The sequence below is a fragment of the Trachemys scripta genome, chromosome 16 (genome assembly GCF_013100865.1).
Source record: "Trachemys scripta elegans isolate TJP31775 chromosome 16, CAS_Tse_1.0, whole genome shotgun sequence".
Taxonomy (NCBI): domain Eukaryota; kingdom Metazoa; phylum Chordata; order Testudines; family Emydidae; genus Trachemys; species Trachemys scripta.
The window spans coordinates 13,444,950-13,461,622 of NC_048313.1; the positions used below are offsets into that span (position 1 = coordinate 13,444,950).

At 63.3% G+C, this 16,673-nt stretch overlaps 2 protein-coding genes across 3 annotated transcripts; both read left to right on the forward strand.

Annotated features, from left to right (window-relative positions):
• Nucleotides 1–363: 363 nt before the first annotated feature.
• On the forward strand, nt 364–4,852 carry LOC117888991 (myosin light polypeptide 6-like). Its single transcript, XM_034792790.1, has 7 exons — nt 364–409; nt 521–727; nt 1,812–1,955; nt 2,485–2,658; nt 3,400–3,477; nt 3,612–3,654; nt 4,526–4,852. Exons 1-6 carry the CDS (start codon nt 364–366, stop codon nt 3,638–3,640), a joined length of 678 nt encoding a protein of 225 aa, XP_034648681.1. The 3' UTR covers nt 3,641–3,654; nt 4,526–4,852.
• Nucleotides 4,853–6,286: 1,434 nt separating this feature from the next.
• Nucleotides 6,287–11,995, forward strand: LOC117889044 (myosin light polypeptide 6). Of its 2 annotated transcripts, XM_034792855.1 has the most exons (7): nt 6,287–6,393; nt 6,724–6,751; nt 8,538–8,681; nt 9,177–9,350; nt 9,900–9,977; nt 10,448–10,487; nt 11,649–11,995. In XM_034792855.1, exons 1-6 carry the CDS (start codon nt 6,289–6,291, stop codon nt 10,474–10,476), a joined length of 558 nt encoding a protein of 185 aa, XP_034648746.1. In that variant the 5' UTR covers nt 6,287–6,288; the 3' UTR covers nt 10,477–10,487; nt 11,649–11,995. The 2 variants fall into 2 exon arrangements, with proteins under 2 accessions (XP_034648746.1, XP_034648745.1); XM_034792854.1 differs by lacking the exon at nt 10,448–10,487.
• The last annotated feature ends 4,678 nt before the right edge of the window (nt 11,996–16,673 follow it).

Here is a 16,673-nt window from a genome sequence, read left to right on the forward strand (position 1 = left end):
ACCCAACCGCGCCCCCTGCGGGCGGAGCCCGGGGCGGGTGAACCTGCCCCCCCCCCACAGCCAGGGCCCCGCCCTGCGCCCCACAGCGCCCCCTGCTGGCAGAGACTGGGGCTAGTGAAACTGCCCTCCCACAGCCAGGGCCCCCTCCCTGCGCCCCACAGCGCCCCCTGCTGGCCGAGGCCGGGGCGGGAGCCGACTCAGCCCTCACCTTATATTGAGCAAAACTCACAGGCCCTTTCACCGCAACCGAGGCAGCTTCCTCTTTGCACCCCGGTTTCAGGTCCTGTAAGGCCCGCCCCGCCCCCTGCCTCCAACTGAGCTCAGCCCCCAGGGCTCCCTGCCCCCCAACTCCATGGGAGACAGATGCAAAGGGGGGGGGCTCTCAGCAGTCCCCCCTCGCCCCAGGCAGGTATAAATTCAGGCCAGTTGGCTGCTGCTTTCTCTCCCCCCCCACCACAACAAAATGTCTGCCAGCCCCACAGAGCCTGAGGTCAGACCGGTGAGGACCAAGGCTCCCCAGCGAGGCGTTTAGTGGCGTCGGGCTGGAGGGGCCCCCGGGGGCCGAGCTTGGCCCCTGCAGCAGAGAGCTGGGGGGTGATACCCCACTGCACCCCCAGGCTTGTCGGCACGGTAACAGACTTTGTGCAGCTCCCCCCAATCTCCGTTAATGTCCCTGTTTCTGTCACTTCCTCTTTGCAGATTGAGTTTAGCAAGGACCAGCTGGAGGGTAAGTTGATGGGCCGCGTGTCTGTGTAGCTGGGGGGCGAGGGGGGCGTCGCTCTTCCGCCAGCCTTCACCCAGCGCTGGCCCCGCTAAATCCAGCTCCTTTCCCCACTTACGCGGTTCCTGCCTTGGGCCTCTGTCCCCAAGAAGCGCTTGTCAGTTCCTAACCCATCCCCGGGGGGCAGAAACCCTGGTTAGGTGGCATCTTCCATTACCCAGCCTGCCATGGGGCATGGCTGGGCCCCCAACCTCTGCCCAGGGGGATCTCTCAATGTGGAGGTCTAGGGTTAAGATACAAGCACCTGGCTGGCAGCTCCTGGTCTCTGAACAAGCCGGGCTCCTCCTGAAACTCATCCCAACACGATTCCGGCAGGCAGGCGGAGGAGCCGGGATTAGAACTCCAGGCCTCTAGCTCCAAAACCACCGTCCTGGCCAGGTGAGCTAAAGGATCTACCCCTCAACCTGCAGCAGTAGCAGGTCTCTGCCACTTGTGGGCGCCTGTCGCATACAAACCAAGGCAGCAGGTTTTGGTGCCCTCATGTGGTTAAGAGAGATCCCACCGCGACTCCGGGCGAGGTGTTAACCCCCATGTCCAGCGTCACAATTGTGCATTAATTCAGCTAACGCCCCCACGGTTTCAATCCAACGCAGGCATGGGTGCGTCACTTCCTGTCCTAAACCATCCTGTGGTGTTGCTAAGCAACTGCCAGGTTCCACCCCAGAGGTGGCTGCATTTCAGTGGTGCGTGAGCTGAATCGGCAGCGGCCAGGTTGCACCCCAGAGGTGGCTGTGTCTCAGCGATGCGCCCTGTGTGTAATCTCAGATTTCGATGGGATCTGGGGGCGATACAAGCGTGAGCAGCACGTCACGCCCAGGCGGGATGCTGCCCCTTGGGACAGGGATGGGGGTCTCTGGAGCTCTGTCTCTGGTTCCTGCTGGGGTTGGTGATCTCTGGGCTTTGCTGGACGCTGGCAGGAAGGGCGGTCCGGACCGGGCTGGGCCCCCCTCCCTGGCATGAAGCAGGTGGGTTAGACTTGCAGAGGATGTCCGGTTCCAGCCCCTCTGACCTGCTCTGCTCCCCGCCCCAGATTACAAGGAGGCTTTCCAGCTCTTCGACCGGGTCGGGGACGGCAAGATTCAGCTAAGCCAGTGCGGGGATGTGCTGCGGGCCCTGGGCCAGAACCCCACCAACGCCGAGGTCATGAAGGTGCTGGGCCACCCCAAGCCCGATGGTGAGCGAGCGGCCTCAGCAGCTGTGGGACCGGGGTGGAGGGTGGGATGTGGCTCGGGCGCTAACAGCCTGTGGCCAAAGCCCCAGCTGCTGGAGTCACGTGACATCGCAGCCCCAGCTTGCACTGTGAAAAGGGAAGAATCTGGAATCCAGTGGAACGGCGTCTGCCTGAGTCTGCAGAGAGCCTGAAACAGTTGCTCCAAAGGGAGAAAGGAATTGCCCCACGCGTCTCGGAGGGGTGTTACTTCCAGCCCCCCCTGCTGTGGGGGGTCTACCACCAGCCCCACCCTAGCTGTGGATTGTTTGTGTGGTGGGAGTGGGTCTGGACCCCTAGCCTTTCAGAGACCCCCTTACTGGGGTTAGCAATGGGGGTCCTCCTTTGGGATTTGGTTGGGCTATGTGATGGGGGGGCATCAGGGGCCCCATGCGGTGCCAGGGGGGCCAGACTGCCCTCCTCCAGCCACATGGGGGGGCTGCATGGCGGGGCCCCGGGGGTTCGGCCTGGCCTCAGTTTCCCCCTCCCGCGGCAGAGCTGAACTCCAGGCGGGTGGAGTTCGAGCAGTTCCTGCCCATGCTGCAGACCATCGCCAAGAACAAGGACCAGGGCACCTTCGAGGACTATGTGGAGGGGCTGCGGGTCTTCGACAAGGAGGGGAACGGCACCGTCATGGGGGCCGAGCTGCGTCATGTGCTCTCCACGCTGGGTGAGCACTGCCTGCCGCTGGCAGAGGGCCCCCCCCCCACAGGGCAGCCCCCGAGACAGGGGCCCCCGAGGCTGGCGAGGCTCAGCAAGTCTGGGGCAGGGGCCCACGGGTACGGTGCCAGGTGAGGGGTGCCCCACCCCGGTGTCCTGCCCGGCGCCAAGCACGGGCTGTGCTGAGGGTCAGCGTCCCTGCTGGGCTGGGCAAGGCCTGTGGGCAGGGACGGGGCAGGGGGCAGCTTGCCCTGCGGCTACCCAGGCTGGGCCCTTTCGGGGGTGGGCATGGCTGTCGGTCGGGCACTGGGCAGGGCCCCCCCGGGGTGGGGTCCCCCCAGGGGCAGGCACTGGGGGGGCAGGACAGGGTCCGTCAGGGCTGTCGGTCTGGCACTGGGTGGGGGGGCAGGGCCCCCCAGAGTGAGCACCAGGCTGGGGGGAGGGAATGGAATCCCCCGGGGCTGTCGGTCTGGTACCGGGCAAGGACAGCCCCCCCCCCAGGCTGTTGGACCGGCACCAGGCAGCGTCAGGCGGGCACCGGGCAGAAACAGGGCCCCCTGGGGATGTTGGTCTGGCACTGGATGGGGGGGCAGGGCTCCCCAGAGTGATCAGGGGGGAAACAGGGCCCCCCCAGGGCTGTGGGTCTGGCACCCAGCATGGACAGGGACAGGGCCCTCCGGGCTGTTGGGTGGGCACCAGGCCGGGGGGGAACATCTCCCCAGCACTAATGCGCTGCCCCCTCCGGCCGCAGGCGAGAAGCTGACGGAGGAGGAGGTGGACGCCCTCCTGTCCGGGCACGAGGACTCCAACGGCTGCATCAACTACGAAGGTGAGAGCCCGAAGTCGGGGACCCTCCAGCTGCAGGGCCGGGAAAGGGGGGGGCGAGGTTCCCAAGGGAGGGGCCATCCAGGTGCCTCTGGGGGCCCAGTTCCACTGCCTAAAGCCTCTCTCCTCCCCCCACAGCCTTCGTCAAGCACATCCTGTCTGGCTGAGCGGGTGCCGTCGGGTAGGTGCCCCCCCGGGGCCTTTACTTTTCGGACTCTGTTTTGGGAGGTGGCCGCTCCTTTCTCCCCTTGGACCCGGGTGGACCATCTCTGTGCCCGGCGGATAATCTCTAACGTGTGTGTGTCAAATCCCTCTGCCCTGGAAGAGGCTTGTGTTTTCAGGGTGCTGCTACCACCCCCTAGCACCTCCCAGCAGCCGACCTCTGACGGCAGGAGCCTGAGCCCCGTTCTGCAGAGGGGGAAACTGAGGCACGGGGACTTGCTCCGCTGCCAGCTGAGGTCCAATGCCATCAGACGGGCACAAGTCATTCACCTTCTCCCCCCGCTCCTCTCTGCAGCGCCGCATCCCTCACGGGGAACCAAGCCCGTCCCAGCCCGAGCGAACCAAACGCCTGTTGGGGGGCCCTGGGGGCTCTGACCAGGGGACCGGCGTGGACGGGCCCCATGCAAACGGGGCAGCGTGGCTTTGCTTTCATCACTCGGGAAGGGCATCAGAACGCCTGGGCCCTACGCCCAGCTCTGCCCTGGCCTCAGGCAAGGCCTTCCCTGTGCCTCGGTTTCCCCACCCGTGAATATATTCGCCTTGCAGGGCTGCTGAGAGCTCTAACTCCCCGAAACCATCCCGACTCCAAGCGCCTCTGCTAGGCCAGCGTCGTGGGGGCACAGCCGGTGGTGCCCTGAGTCACACCCGCCGGCCCAGCCGTGCCGGGAGCGCGATTCCCTCCAGCCTCTGCTCCAGGGGACGGAGATTCAGAACAAACCTGAGCTCCAGGCCTGGAACCTTCTCCCCCCCCCATGGGATCCCAGCTCCCCAGCCTGGACCCTGCCTCCAAAGGCCACGCAGCATTTCACTGTCCTCTCTTCTCTCCCCAGGCCGGGCAGGATGTGCCGAAGCAACTGATGCCTCCTCAGCCCATTGCTCTATGGGGGGGGCCTGTTCCCTGACCCCTTTATCTCTCTCTCTAACCTGCCCCCCACCACCCAGCGGCTGCTGCGAAGGACTTCTACCACTGCCCAAGGAGAGCCCAAGACCTCAGGACACCAGCGGCTGGGGATCCAGCCAGGGGGGGATGCAGGCTCCCCTGAGAGCAGTGGCCCAGCCCGGGGGTGCCCACCCAGCCGAGCCGCGGTCCCGATCCTGGGCGGGAAGGGACCCGATCCTCCTTGCGTTTGGACAATAAAAGCCCTTTGTTTGCAGAACCTTCTGGCCCCTTGGATCTTGGCCACAGGGGCCGTGTCAGCATCCCTGGCTCTTTCTCGAGACCCTGGGCACCGGGGGACAGGGGCTGGGCTTGGGTTGCGAGTGCTGCATCCGCTTTCACTGAGGGACTGGGAGGTGGAAGAGCCAAGCACAGGCTGGAAAAGGCCCAGGGGCTGGCCCTGCAGGGCCCCGGGGGTGTCCTTGCGCCCGGCCCAATGCAGAAAGCAAGAGTTGGGAAATCAACTTCCCCCCTCGAAGGCTCAGCTACGGGGCAGGACGGAGGCAGGAGCCACCCGCGCCAGCCAAGGCGTGAATTGCAAGCGTGACAATTTATAGCAGGCGTTATGCCATGGCAGGGTACGGTCACGCTGGGTGCTGGCAGAACGCGCTGGGTAGACAAGCTGCTCTCGGGTGCCCAGAGCCAGGGCATGGCAGGAGGGCCCTGGAGGATTTCAGGGAATACAGCTGCCATTTCCTGTTTGTTAGGGGGTGAAAGGTTGGGACTGGCGCAGCGGGGATCTGCCCCAGCAGCCAACCCGCCTGCCCCGTGCCCCGCAGCGCCCCCTGCTGGGGGTGAGAATTCCTACCCATCTCGGGCTGTTTCCCCGCACTCAGACTTCACTGGGCCTTCGCGGCCTGGCGCGGTGGGGCAGGTTTCCGGCGGGCGGCAGAGAACTCCAGACGCAGCACAGGGCCCCGGAGAGCAGCTGGCTGTGGGGTGGTACTTGGGCCGAGGGGCCCATAGCTCAAGAGGGGAGTAAATCAAGGTGACCCGACCCAGTCCTGGCGTGGGATCCCGCCCTCACCTGTCCGGCTGGGTTAATTCTCAGGGGGCCGGGAGGGAGGTTTGTGCCCCCAGCATCGTCTCGCTGCTCAGCAGGTGGGTGGGGTGGGGGGAGACAGGCTGGCCCAGGCACCCCGGGCGTTACTGATGCCGTGTTTGCAGCGTGGGGGCTCCTGGCTCTTCCTCCATGTCACCCGCTTTATAGATGTGGAGACGAGGCCGGTGGGACAGGGACGGTGTCAACTGCAGGTGTGGGGGGGTGTCACCCACTGAGACATGAGAGCCTGCGGGGTTCGCAATCTCCGGCTGGGAGAACGAGCGCTGTTAAAATGCCCAGGAACGCACTGCCCGTTCCCAGCCCCTGCAGACAGGTTCTCAGTCTGTGGAATGAAACCCTCCCCATGCACCCCAACCCCCGCTGGGACCCCCCTGCTCCCCATGCGCCCCCAACCCCCGCTGGGACACCCCCCTGCTCCCCATGCGCCCCCAACCCCCGCTGGGACCCCCCTGCTCCCCATGTGCCCCCCCGGCCCCATCTCCATGACTATCTATAGGCAAAGCCGGGCTGGCTGCGAGCGACTCAGCCCCGCCCCTTCGCGGGACCCTCATGAATAACGCATCATCTAATTAGCATAACGAGTGACGCAGCCAATGGCGCCCGGATGCCGGGGCGGTGACGTCAGAGCCAGTAGAAAGGGGCTGGCGGAGGCGAGTCCGCGCAGGGGCCATTGCAGGGACCGAGCGGCTGCAGCCATGGTGGGGCGAGCTCCGGGGGGGGGGCTGGAAAGGGGGCGAGCTCGGGGCGGTGCACGGGGCTGGGGCGAGCTCCGGGCGGGCGGGGGAGGGCTGGAAAGGGGGGGTGCACGGGGCCGGTGCCTGGGGGCGAGCTCGGGGCGGTGCACGGGGCTGGAGGGGGGCACGGGTAGGTTCCAGCCGCCCGAAGCCAGGGACATTCCCGGGGCCTGACTCCAAGCCCCCCGAGAGGGAGCCTGGTGACAGCGCTTGTGGGGGTGCGGAGCTCGCGGGGAAGGGGGGGCCGGGCAGCCCCGCTGACGGCGCCCCCTCACCCCTGTGCTTGCCTTGCAGTGCGATTTCTCCGAGGATCAGACGGCCGGTAAGTGCCCGCCCCCCCCCTTGCGCGACCTCCGCCCTTGCGCGCTATTTTCATTTCGGGGGCGAATCCCTTGCGCGTCCCGCCGCCGCGGATGCACTTACCGCTTCTCTCCCTCCCTTGTTGACCTTCCTCCTCCTCTGTCCCTAGCCTCCACTCTCCTCCTGTAGCCTCTTTCTAGCCGGCCGGTAAGTGGGGCGGGGCCTGTGTTTGCTCCCCCCTCCCCCCCCCAGTAACACCGGGCCCCTCGCTTCTGGGGCGCGGGGGTGGGGGGAATCTCTCCGGGCTACCTTCGGCTCTTGCTGCTGTGGGGTCCCTGGGCCCCCCTCTAATCCGTGTCTGGGGGGGTGACTCACCCCCCCCTCCCCCCGCGCATGGCTCACTTTGGAGCAGTTCCGGCGGGACCCGCCTAGCCCGCGAGCCTCCCTGCCGCGTTCCCCCAGCCAGGCCGGATGGGGGGGGTAGGGCTGGTTTTAGGGGCGCTGCGCGGCCCCCCTCGCTTGTGGGTTGGGGGGGCGGGGTGTGGCAGGCTGCGGGCGGGGTGTGATTGCACAGGGGAAAATGGCTGCAGAGCTCCGCGCTCTGCGCAAGTTGTGGCAAACTCCTAGCTGAGCCTGCTCCCGCCCTGGGTGCCCCCCTAGCCCCCGCCGCTTGGGGGGGCGCACCCCCGGAGGGGGGGGGGGGGCTGCCCCACGGGTCGCGGCTGGAATGTTGTGTGTTGGAGACGCAGCGCAATCCCTGCGCGCTGCCTTGCGCTGACTTCCTTATATGGGCACAAAACCCCGGCTGAGCACAGGCTGCGCCTCCCTGCGCGGGGAGCGGCGGGCGGGGGGGCGGGCAGCCGTTCCTGGCAGGGCTCGGCCAGCCCGGGAGTGGGGGGAATGTGGGTCTCTGCGAACCCACCGGCCAGACCCTCGCTGGGTCCCTTTGCAAACAGCAGTTTGCTTTAGCTAAAGCAGGAAGTGAGCCCGGACTCCTGGGTTCTTTCCCTGGCTCTGGGAGGGGAGTGGGTTATGCCTCTGTTCCATTCCCATTTCTGCAGCTGGCTCTGGGCCCGGGTTCTCCTGTCACCTCTGTAAACCCTGCCTTGCTCCCATGAGGCCGGCGGTGGCTGTAACGCCTGTGGAGGGGCTGGGACAGAGGTGTCCCTACGGCTGCTGCCCCTGGTCAAGTCCCTGATACGAAGCCCACCGGGGCTGGCCCGTGGGGCCTTGCAGTGAGCCGATCCCTGGCCAGGGTGAAGCCGGCCCTGGGACTGAGAGGCTAGCCGGGGTGGATCCGTCCCCCCGGCTCAGCCGCACGCCTGTGGGTTTTGCCCCGAGATGGGGCTGGTGCAGAGAGACCAAGCGACTCGTCCCTGTGAATGTGGGGCCGAGCCGGGAATCGGAGCCGTATCCCTGAGGCCAGGGGGCTGCGGCAGGCAGGAGACCGGACGTCTGGGGCCCGATCCAGTGCGGGGAATCCTGGCCGACGCTGTTGGGAGCCCCGATGGGGGGATTATTGGGGGCTCTTGTCTCTTATTGTGCTGAAGCGTCTGCTTTCCTATGGGCCCCCAGCTGCCCCAAGACCCCCCCCCCCCAGTGCAGGGGGCTTGAACCTGGGGGGGGCTTGGGCTGAGCCTGCTGCCCCTGGTGTGTGCTCATGGGGGTGTAGTTTGGCTGGAGCCGGCTGGGTACCAGGCAGATCAGGGCTGGCCAAGGGGGGTTTGTTGTTTGAGGGGTGCAGGACCCCCGCAGGTGGGATCAGCACCTGGAGCCACAGTGACACCCTCCCCCTCTCCCCCCCCCAGAGTTCAAGGAGGCTTTCCAGCTCTTCGACCGAACCGGGGATGGCAAGATCTTGTACAGCCAATGCGGGGACGTGATGAGGGCCCTGGGCCAGAACCCCACCAACGCCGAGGTCATGAAGGTGCTGGGGAACCCCAAGAGCGATGGTGAGCGACGGGGGGCAAACGGGCTGTGGGCCTCACCTGTCTCCCGCATCCCTGAGCTTTCGGCGGGTGGGAACGGGCCGTCTTTTCCCCGCCCCATTGGCTGGAGGGAGCCTATGGCACAATGGGGCTCAGACTGGCTTAAACTCGGGGGCTGGGGGGAGCTGCAGGGAGCCCCCCCCCGCCTCTCTGGGGCTGGCTCTGTTGCTCAGAACGAGGAGGTTAATCTTGGGTCTGGGCCTTGGTTTTGTCCCAGTGTAGAATGAGAACCCCTGCAGACTGTCTGGTGTCTCGGGCGCCTGCTCCATCTCTGGGGGCCTGGAGCCGGGGAGGCACCATGCTCGCTGCTGTGAGCGTAACTGTCCCGTCCCTCGCTGGGTCCTGGCACGGGAGGGATTTGATGCTGTGTTGGGTGAGCCCGTCCCCCGGGCGTTGTGCCTGGCCTGGCAGGCGGCCGCCCAGAGAGCTGGTCTCAGCCGCGCCCCCTTCTCTCGCCAGAGATGAACATGAAGACGCTGAGTTTTGAGCAGTTCCTGCCCATGATGCAGACCATCGCCAAGAACAAGGACCAGGGCTGCTTCGAGGACTACGTGGAGGGGCTGCGGGTCTTCGACAAGGAGGGGAACGGCACCGTCATGGGGGCTGAGATTCGCCACGTCCTCGTAACCCTGGGTGAGGGGGCTGCTGCGGCTGGGGGAGGAGGGTAGCCGAAGGCCTCTGGCTCGGTCTCCCCCGGGGATGTCTGGGTCAGGGAGAAGTGTCCTCGTGGCTAGCCAGTTGGCACCATTGCTCTGGGGGGCTTGAGCCCTGCACCTGAGACAGGATCTCTTCCCCACCCCCCTGCCGTCTTCCTGCTTCGTCTCCGATTGATTTGTCCATCTGAGTGATTGAGGAAACCCCTCTGGGTTTGCAGGGAGAGGCAGGAAGCCGATTCTGTTCTCACTGCCACCCCATAAATTGGGGATCCAAACCCCACCTCGAGAATGGCGCCTCCCCCACCCCCCAAGGGTCTCTCTGAGGTGGCTGGCGAAGGGGTGTCGTTCCACTGCAGCGCAAAGCAGGTTGAACGGTGGGAACAGAACTCAGGAGTCCTGGCGCCCGGCCCCCTGCTCCAGTCGTCGCTTGGCGGATGCGGGGCAGCGACGAGGAGGACGGCCCGTGTGTCTGGTCAGGGAGGGTCACGGAGGGGGCCTGTAGTGAAATCCCATCTGTCCCACGCAGGGGAGAAGATGACGGAGGAAGAGGTGGAGATCCTGGTGGCTGGGCACGAAGACAGCAACGGCTGCATTAACTACGAAGGTGAGGGCTCGGGGCGGGCAGCGGTGTCTTGGGATCAGCAGCCCTGGGTTTATCTCCAGAGGTCGCTTAACCCTGTAGCACTGGGTGGCTTTGGTTCTCCTGCCGTGCTGGGGGGGAGGTGGGGAGGAGATTCCAACCTGGAGTGGGGGGGCAAGTTGTCTGTCCCACGGGACTAGCCCAGCGCCTCTGGCTCCTTCCCCCCCCCCCCCCACTAAGGACGCTGCAGCCCCTCGGGGTGTCTCCCACCCAAGGAACGAAGAGCTGGATCGTCGGGGGCTGTACTCGGAAACACCAGCCCCTGACTGCCCCTGGGGGCGACACCGGCTCCCCTCCCCAGGGCGCAGATGGTGGGCCCGGCGGGTTGGGAGCTGGAGGCAGCCGGGCGCCGGCGTGTCCCCGGGGACCCCCTCGCACTTTTTGGCTCCGTGTGTCCGGTGCGTTTGCTTGATGTTGTCTGTTCCTTCCAACAGCGTTTGTGAGGCACATCTTGTCAGGGTGAAGCCGAGCGGGGTACGCCTCTTCCCGACCCCCTTCACTTACCTCCCTCTGCCCCCCCCCTTGGTTTTTTTTTTTAAAGGAAGTCTGGTTTGCCCCCCCCCCCCCCCCAAATCCAGCGTACCTCCCCCTCGGCATGTCTCTGCATGTAGCTGACTCTCTCTAGCGGGGGGTGGGGTGGGGGGAAGGTGGCCCTGCTGGGGCCGTGCACCAATATTAAAGCAAGACTGTGTCACCTGCGGGGGGTGGGGGGGGGGAGCGGGGATGGAGTCTGGGGGGGGCGGGTTCAGACGCAGCCTGGGCTGCTTGTGTCCTGTCCGGGGGGTGCTGCGTGTGCCTCTATTCCAGCGGGGCGGCCGCACCCCCAAGCCCATGGCTGAGCCTGGGCCCGCTGGGCAGAAGGTGAGGATCTTCCCTTCCAGGGGCGGGTGCTGGCCGCTGCCTGGGCCCGTGGGCTGTAGGTTAACCCGACAGTCTTTCTTTAGGGAGCGGTGTAGTGGCTGCCTGCCTGGCCCCTTCTCTCTGTGCGATCCTCCTCGAATGGCCCGGCCCCCGCTGGCCCTTCTCTGCTGTAGATAAAGCCAAGCTCTCTCCTCGCGCGGGGCAGGAAGCCGCACGGCTTGTAGGCCCCCGGTGCCTGGCAGTAGCAGTAGAAACCGTGCTGCCCTCTTTCTCTCCTCCCCCGCCCCTTCTGCCGTTGCGGGTTCGAGTGCTGCTCTCGGAGGATGGGCTGCTGCGGAGGGAAGAAAGCGTCCTGGGGCCAGGGGCTGTGGGGTGAAGGGTGGGGCCCGGCATGCAGTTGGGGGATGCGGGCTTCCCAGCCAGGAGTGGGAGAACAGAGCCCATGCTGCAGGCAGGCCCAGTTATTACCAGCTTTAGAGTAAGGGGCCCGAGCATGGTCCCTGGGCTGCGAGGCTGGGAGCCCGTACAGCTCTGGAGGGCTGGGGGCCAGGGCTGTCTATGACGGGGGGGGGTTAAAGGTGGGCACTAGAGCACAGTTGCTGAACACTCTCCTTAGTGGACTTTTTTCCCCTATTGCAAACCCCGGCAGAACCTGCCCGGAAGCCCCAGGCCCTGGTCGGCTTAGCCCCGAGGACCCTTTCTCCCCCAGCTACCAAGGCGCCTCTCCCGCTGTGGGGCAGCTGCCCGGTCTCATGCGCACCCTTCTCTCCACAGAGCTGGTCCGGATGGTGTTGAGCGGATGAAGAATCCAGCAGATCTCCCCCTGTCCCATCCTCTCCCCCCCCCCCCCCCTGAGGCCTTGGCTCGCGGCCGGGCGCTCAGGTTTATTCTGTTCTGTGCCTTTTCTACGCCCTCTGTAAACTTTTCCTGCCTGTGTGGACCACAAGGAGACTTCCCCTGCTGCAGGGGTCTGTCCCAGGGGTGCTCCCTGGGGCTGGGGGGGAGGAAGAGTGATCCCTGTTTTCTTTCTGGGGTTCCCCCCACCCCCTTCTAACCCCTGCAGCTGTGCGAAGTTGTTTCTCCTTCCAGCAGCTTTCACTTAATAAACGGTTTGAAAAGTGGTGGCTCTCGGGCCTGTTTTGGAAAGTGGGGGGTGGGGGGTGAACACAGCGCCTGGACAGGGAGGGGGAGAAAGGAGCCAGAGAGGGGGTATGGGAGAACACAGCTGGCTGTTATGTGCCCAGGCGGTCCAGGCCAGAAGCTCACAGCCCGGGATGCCTGCAGGTGGGATGGTGTCAATCTCGTCCTGGGGCCAGGGCTCTCTTCCCCTGCCCCAGGCCGACAGGCACCTTCTACCTTTGGCAGCTGGACCTGGTCTCTAGAGGGATGGGGTGGGCCAGCTCTGCCCCTTCTGCGGGGAATGACAGCGCAGCAGGGGCTAGAGACCCCCGTGTGCTCTGAGCAGGAGGCAGTGGCCTGAGGGACAAATGGGGGGTGCTGGGGGGAAGGAGTAGGGGTTGGTGCTGGGTGGAGGTGGCGAGGACACCCCTGGACCCTGCCTCTAGTAATACTGGCTCTTAGAGCCCTTTACAATGGTGTGGGGAAACTGAGGCACAAAGGGTGGTGGTGGGGGCGGTGTTCCCAGCAGGTCAGTAGCAGAGGTGGGACTAGCTGGGGGGCTCCTGAGTGGCAGGGGTGGGTTCTGCCCTATAGGTCCCACAGAGGTGCATAAAAGAGCTGGGGTGGCCATTACCCCCAATCCCACCCCTGCCTGGCACAGGAATCCCCCCAAACCCGCTGGCTGGTGATGGAATTAAAATGGCTGGTGTCCGCTGATGAGGGGCAGGGCTGAGCGTGACCCACAGCTGGGGGGGAGGTAGTTACCTGGCTCCAGTGACCTGCTGCAGGTGGGGGGCAGGCACACACTGCCCCTGGCAGGCAGTGAGAGGGGCTATTAAATAGGGGGCTGAGGGGGGAGGCACTCCCACCCCCAAAAATAATCCTGCCGCTCGCCAGGCTGCTGCAGTGCTGTGGGGCTCCTGCCCTCCTTCAGTGTGTGTCACTGCTCTGCACTGTACCACTATCTGCTTGTCCGCACCGGCACCACGGGGGGGGACACTATTACCCCCCCTCGGCATCTTACAACAGGGAAACTGAGGCACGGGCACAAAGCACCTTGCCCAGCTGCTGGCCCCAATCAGCCCCCGGCTGCCACACCTTAGCCCAGGCCTGCACGGCGTTTCCTGCCGCTCTGACTCTTCCCAGCCGTGTCTATTTTTAGCCTGGCCGTCGTTGGGAGCGTCCCAGCCGCCAGGTCCTTACATGGAAGGAAACGCACATTCCCAGCATCCTGCCCCCCCAGTTCCCCCACAGCAGGGTGGGGGCTGCAGCCCCTCATAAAGCCAACAGTGCCACGTGCCCCCAGGGCTGCCCCGGGTTAACGCGTGGGGCAGAGGCTGAGGGAGGAACTGAAGCAGGAAGCCAGCCACTCTCCCACCAGCCCTGCGGGCTCAGAGCCACCTGGGTCTGGCCCTGCCTGGCACACGCCTGGTCTGGGTCCACCTCAGCCCCAGGGAGCTGCTGCTCGTCGGTACTTGGGAGCAGCGCCCGCCGCGCAGCAGAGGTCCTGCCCGGGCTGCCCACGGGTACGAACGCCTTCGAGCACCGGGGGGCATCGCGTTGGCTTCCAGCAGCACGAGCATCCCCCACCCCTGTAATGCCCAGCTGGGCCTTCCTGGAGCCTCCACCTCCCTGGTACCACTCGGCCCAGGACCAGTCTCCCCCGCCCCCCAGACATATGAGTCTGGGCGCTTGGAGCGGCCCCATGGGAGACAGGCTCACCGGGGCTCATGGGTAGCACTGGAGCCCCTGTCCTCAAATGCACCTGGCCCCTCCTTCAGAGCTCCAGCCCCCATCCCATGCGGCCTCTCATATCCCCCCCACCCCGCCAGGCAGAGGGAGGTGAGAAATGCCCTGTAGGGCTCCTCCTGTTAAACCAGCACGTGGCCTGGTTGGTGAGAGGTGCTGTCTCCCCTGCCCCCCGTCCAGGGCACCCCCAGCACTGTTTGCTTCCCAGCCCAAGGTGAGAAGTGCCTGTCTGGCTCCCGCGTCTGCCAAGCCAGAGAACGACCTGCAGCCCCCAACTCCTGGGGAGTTTTTTGAGGACCCCTCCCACCCCCAGCCTCCATGGAAAACCGCCAAGCACCAGTGAGTGCAGCCTGGCCCCCAACAAGCCAGTCCCACGGGCAGTGCCCCTCCCTGCGAGCAGCGGCAGCCAACAGGGCGGCTAACAGGGGAGTTTGAGAGGGAGTTTGCAGGGGGAGGTAAAGGGGGAGGCAGGAGGGCGGGGTTCGGTGTGTGCTCTGCTCCCACAGGTGCTGTGGGCAGGGAGTGCAGCAGGCATGAGCCAAGCAGCAGGAGCAGACAGAATGCAGATGGCTGCATGTGGAAGCTGTGGTATGTATATGGTCCTAGCAGGGGAGCCGGAACACAGGTATGTGTGTATGAAGTGTCGCCTGATAGTGTTACTGGAGGAAAAGATTAAGGGGCTGCAGATGCAGGTAGATACCCTGGTGGAGTTTAGGCGGGGGTTTGAGCAGCTGATGGAGGACAGGCAAGGAGGGGCTGAAGGAGAGTGTCCTGCAGCGCAGGTAGAGGCAGAGGACGGTGAGAGGGGAATGGAAGGGGGAGAACATGGGAGGTGGAAGCATGTGACTGTGAGAAGCAGGCCAAGGAAAAGAAGGGCCAGCGAGGGGGGAATAGAACTCAGGAATAGGTTCGAGTGTTTGGATAGCGAGGTGGAGGGGCAGCAGGTGGCGGCTGAAGGTGGGAGAGTGAGGAAGAAGAGAAGAGCGGCTAGTCCGAGAGAGAGAGGGGAGGAGTTGATGGAGACAGCACCAATTCTGGGCCACGGGAGGAATCAGGAAGGCATGAGGGGGAGCATAAGGGAAGATAGGAACAGGCACAGGTCAGGACTAGAGGGACTAGAGACTAGATTACTAGATCGCACTGTTGCCAGGCGAAGGCAGGTGTATGTAATTGGAGACTCTTTACTGAGGAGATTGGACAGGCCTGTGACCAGGGAGGACCCGGAGAACAGAAGGGTGTGCTGTCTACCGGGGGCAAAGATACGCGATGTGGACCTGCGGTTGAAAAGGATCCTAAAAGGAGCAGGTAAGAACCCCTTGATAATCCTTCATGTAGGAACGAATGACACGGCTAGGTTCTCGTTAGAGAGAATCAAGGGAGATTATGCCAGGCTGGGGAAGACGCTCAAGGAGATAGAGGCTCAGATTATCTTTAGTGGGATTCTGCCCGTTCCGAGGGAAGGGCAGCAAAGGGCTGATAGGATTGTGAGAATAAATAGTTGGCTAAGGGAGTGGTGCTATAAGGAGGGCTTTGGGATGTATGGCCACTGGGAGGCTTTCGGGGACAGACACCTGTTCTCGCGGGATGGGCTCCACCTGAGTAGGGAAGGAAATAGACTTCTGGGAGGGAGGCTGGCTCATCTTATCAAAAGAGCTTTAAACTAGGAAGTTTGGGGAGAAGGTTGGGAGATGCACAGTTAATCTCCACGCCAGATTCCAGTATGGAAAAGGTGAGTAAAATGAGAGGAGACATAGCCGGGGAGATGAGATTGGACATAGGAAGGACAGGGGGGATGGACGCAAGGAGGCCCGCAACTTATAGTGCTACTAATGGGAGACAGGCTAAACGACATACATTAGGGTGTTTATACACCAATGCCAGAAGCCTAGGTAATAAAATGGAGGAATTGGAGCTCTTGGTCCAAGAGCTGAAACCAGATATCGTAGGAATAACAGAAACGTGGTGGAATGGCAGTCACGACTGGAACGCAGGTATGGAGGGGTATGCGCTGTTTAGGAAAGACCGGAATAAAGGTAAAGGTGGGGGGGTGGCATTGTATGTCAATAGTGAAATAAGCTGTAAAGAAATAATAGTTGATGGATTAGGTAACACAGAGTCCGTCTGGGCAATACTCACACTGGGTAATAGGACTACTAGAGCCTCTCCGGGGATAGTGCTTGGAGTGTGCTATAGACCGCCGGGATCGACCCAGGATATGGATAAGGAACTATTTAATGTGTTTAGAGAAGTAATTACTAATAGAAACTGTGTAATTATGGGGGACTTTAACTTCCCTGATATAGATTGGGGCACAAACGCTAGTAGTAATAATAGGGCTCAGATGTTCCTAGATGTGCTTGCTGATCAATTCCTTCATCAAGTGGTAGCTGAACCGACGAGGGGGGAGGCCATTTTAGATTTGATTCTGGTAAGTAGTGAGGACCTCGTTGAGGAAGTGGTAGTGGGGGACAATTTGGGCTCCAGTGATCATGAACTAATTCGGTTTAAAATACATGGGAGGAGTAACAGAATTAAGTCAAAGACTAGGGTTTATAATTTTAAAAAGGCCAATTTTAACAAATTAAGGGGACTGGTAAGGGAAGTGGATTGGGCAAACGTATTAATGGATCTAAAGGCAGAAGAAGCCTGGGATTACTTCAAGTTAAAGATGCATGAGCTGTCGGAGGCCTGCATTCCAAAAAAGGGAAAAAGATTACAAAGCAGGAGATTTAGACCAAGCTGGATGAGCGACCGACTCAAAGGGGCGATTAGGAAGAAACAGAAAGCGTACAAAGAGTGGAAGAGGGGAGGGATTAGTAAAGAAACTTACCTTAGCGAAGTCAGAGAATGTAGAGATAGAGTGAGAAAGGCCAAAGGCCGTGTAGAGTTGGACCTAGCGAGGGGAATTAAAAGCAATAGTAAGAGGTTTTA

Excerpts from the sequence above, each read along its gene's own strand:
- LOC117888991 (XM_034792790.1), top strand. The coding sequence starts at position 364 with ATGCAAAGGGGGGGGGCTCTCAGCAGTCCCCCCTCGCCCCAGGCAG. Across the intron at positions 1,956-2,484 it reads GGGCCACCCCAAGCCCGATG|AGCTGAACTCCAGGCGGGTG; the intron begins GTGAGCGAGCGG and ends CTCCCGCGGCAG. Across the intron at positions 2,659-3,399 it reads TCATGTGCTCTCCACGCTGG|GCGAGAAGCTGACGGAGGAG; the intron begins GTGAGCACTGCC and ends CTCCGGCCGCAG.
- LOC117889044 (XM_034792855.1), top strand. The coding sequence starts at position 6,289 with ATGGCGCCCGGATGCCGGGGCGGTGACGTCAGAGCCAGTAGAAAGGGG. Across the intron at positions 9,351-9,899 it reads CCACGTCCTCGTAACCCTGG|GGGAGAAGATGACGGAGGAA; the intron begins GTGAGGGGGCTG and ends TGTCCCACGCAG. Across the intron at positions 9,978-10,447 it reads CGGCTGCATTAACTACGAAG|CGTTTGTGAGGCACATCTTG; the intron begins GTGAGGGCTCGG and ends TCCTTCCAACAG.